Source organism: Montipora foliosa, chromosome 3 (assembly GCF_036669935.1).
Source record: "Montipora foliosa isolate CH-2021 chromosome 3, ASM3666993v2, whole genome shotgun sequence".
Lineage (NCBI taxonomy): Eukaryota > Metazoa > Cnidaria > Anthozoa > Scleractinia > Acroporidae > Montipora > Montipora foliosa.
The window spans coordinates 12352296-12354795 of NC_090871.1; the positions used below are offsets into that span (position 1 = coordinate 12352296).

General features: G+C 42.6%; 1 protein-coding gene across 1 annotated transcript in view; it reads left to right on the top strand.

Moving 5' to 3' along the window:
• LOC137996793 (presequence protease, mitochondrial-like) overlaps window positions 1-2500 on the top strand; it is a 50905-nt gene that overhangs the window by 45782 nt on the left and 2623 nt on the right. Inside the window, exons 28-29 of the mRNA XM_068842375.1 lie at window positions 587-655; window positions 1555-1669. Of these exons, the coding sequence (XP_068698476.1) occupies window positions 587-655; window positions 1555-1669 (184 nt within the window). The remainder of the gene's footprint in view (window positions 1-586; window positions 656-1554; window positions 1670-2500) is intronic.

Here is a 2500-nt window from a genome sequence, read left to right on the forward strand (position 1 = left end):
TGGACGTTGCTGATTATCCTTAGTTACTGAGCAAAACCTGAACGGGGACGGTGGCAACGCCTACGACCTCGCACCGCACGAAAGAGCCTCGCTTCTTATGTCCATACAAGGGTTAATTAGATAAGAGCGTTGTTACGGCATGTGGGCTCCCCAGCACAGTTGCAAATGAGTCTATTTTTAGAATACCCGTTCTGGCGAAAATCAGTTGTCATGTCCCTGAAAAAAACATGGCAGAAGCAGTCACGCGTGACATGGCTTCTTGTGATTGGTTAAACTTGGCGGCCCTTTGTTTGTTTCGCGCGCAAAATGTGTCTAAAAATAAATCCATTTGTGACTGTGCTGGGGCGTGCAAGGCCGCAACGTGATAAATGAACACTCTCATCTAATTCACTCTTGATCCAGAAATGCAAGCATAATTAGCTGCGCGCCCAGTTTTGATATCCAACACTAAGTATCCTCTCGAGTCGAAGCATTTGCTATCTGTTTCTAACAAGTTAATCGGCTTTTGAACAACCGGGCCAGGGGCGTATACGAGTTTGTTTCACATCAGTACCAATCACAACCTGTTTCTTGTTTTCGTTTCCAGAGAAAAGGGAGGAGCATACGGCAGTGGCGCGAATATCACTGGCGGCATCTTTAGCTTTTATTCCTACAGGTAACAATAAGAAACACCCTCACCGACCCACTAAAATAAGATTTTAGCTGAATTTTACTCTGGAATCGAAACACAAATCTTTCTTATTTGCCTGTGAAATGACAGGGGACGCCTACAGTTCTTACTTTGCTAGTCGACTTGTCAACGCTGTGTCAAATACCTCGTTGGCTATAGCCTACTGTCTTTTTGCAGCAGCTCTAAATGATGTTCCTTTTGAATCATTCAGTCAAAGGTCCAGCTTCTTCATGCAGTTATTACATTTTTTCAGGTTTTTTTTGTTGTCTGTGGACACTCCAAAGCCTTCGATTGAAATTGCGTTAGTGTCGGCCATCTTTTCTAGGGTGGCGATCAGGGTGACCTGGGAATCAAAGATTCTGCTGAACGTACAAGCAATGAGGACACAATGATTTAAGGCGCCTTTGCACGAGACAGAAAAAATGGAACAGAACGGATAAGAAAGGTCCTTATCTTGACCAAAGGCGCATTTGGTCCTGTCGCCGGGTGGATTAAAGCTCACAGTTCCTTTGTTAAAGGAAGAAATGTCGAAGTTTTCTCATTCTTCATTCGTTCCGTACCATTGTTGGCTCCGTCGCGTAGACTTAAATCGAGAGAGAAGTCGTACTGAAATTTGATTTGCCAAAAAATCAATTAATCTCCTTTGATTTCAGCTCAATTCATTTCATATTAAATATAGCTATCAAAAAATCTCTCAACGGGGAGAAATAAATTAGAATGAGTAAATTGTAGCATAGCATAGCATCAGAAACAGAGCTCGCTATGTTGGCTCAGTGTCATCTACCTTGCTTAACAGTCTAACAAACTAGTGGCCCTCATTGTTTGAAAATTCAGCAGGGCTGTGGAAGACATAAAAGACTGTTATTTTGCTTGATTGTTTTCAGAGATCCCCATTTCGAGGACACCTTGTCAGCGTTCGAGAACTCAATTCAGTGGGCTGCCGAGGGAAAGTTTACAGACGAAGACATCGAGGAGGCCAAGATTTCTTGTTTAGCACAAGTAATTCCCAAACTCTTAAACTAATTACTAACTCGTTAAGAAGACAAAGACTGCAAAATGGTTTTCCCTTTTGCTCAAAGAGCGGCCTCGAAACGTTCTCATTTTTGTATAAATGCCATGAAGTTCCCCTATAAATCCTCTATAGAGAGCTTTAGATTCTAGGACGAGAACGACTACGAGTACGAGATTTTCTTATAGGACAACTTGGAACAGTTAGCGCGCGCAAACCACCGTCATTAGGGAGCTTACGAAACGAGGACGACGACGGCTACGAGGACTTCATTTAAAAATACGAGTTCGCGTTATTCATATCACTACGAAACTATTTCATGTCGTTTCGCGTTAAAAATGTGTAGTAACTGTCGAGGAATTAAACTGGTATGAGTGGGTTGGAAACGTACAGAGAGAACTGAAAATTCATCGTCATGTGCTAACGTCCTCCACAGAACCTTGAATTTGGTCATTTCACGTCGTCATTTAGGAGATGACGGCAAAGAAATGTACCAAAATGTAAAACGCACGTGCAGAGCCATTGTTTTTGCTCACCAAACCTATTGTTTTGTAGCGTCGTCGTTGCCGTCGGCGTCGTCGTTTCGTAAGCTCCCTATTTTGGCGGGAAAAACGTGATGCCGTCGTCACTTCAGTACGAGGGTTTGCAAAAATGTCGTCGTTTCAAAACAAGTCAACAACACGGCAGCAGTTTTGGCATTTTTCGATCGGGAAAAGGCTAAGTTACCAGCAATAAGAACAACTGAGCGAAACATACTGCTAACAAAGAGTAAGATCAATCGTACGGGTTTTAAGTTTTCTAAGTATTTTCGCTAAAAACGG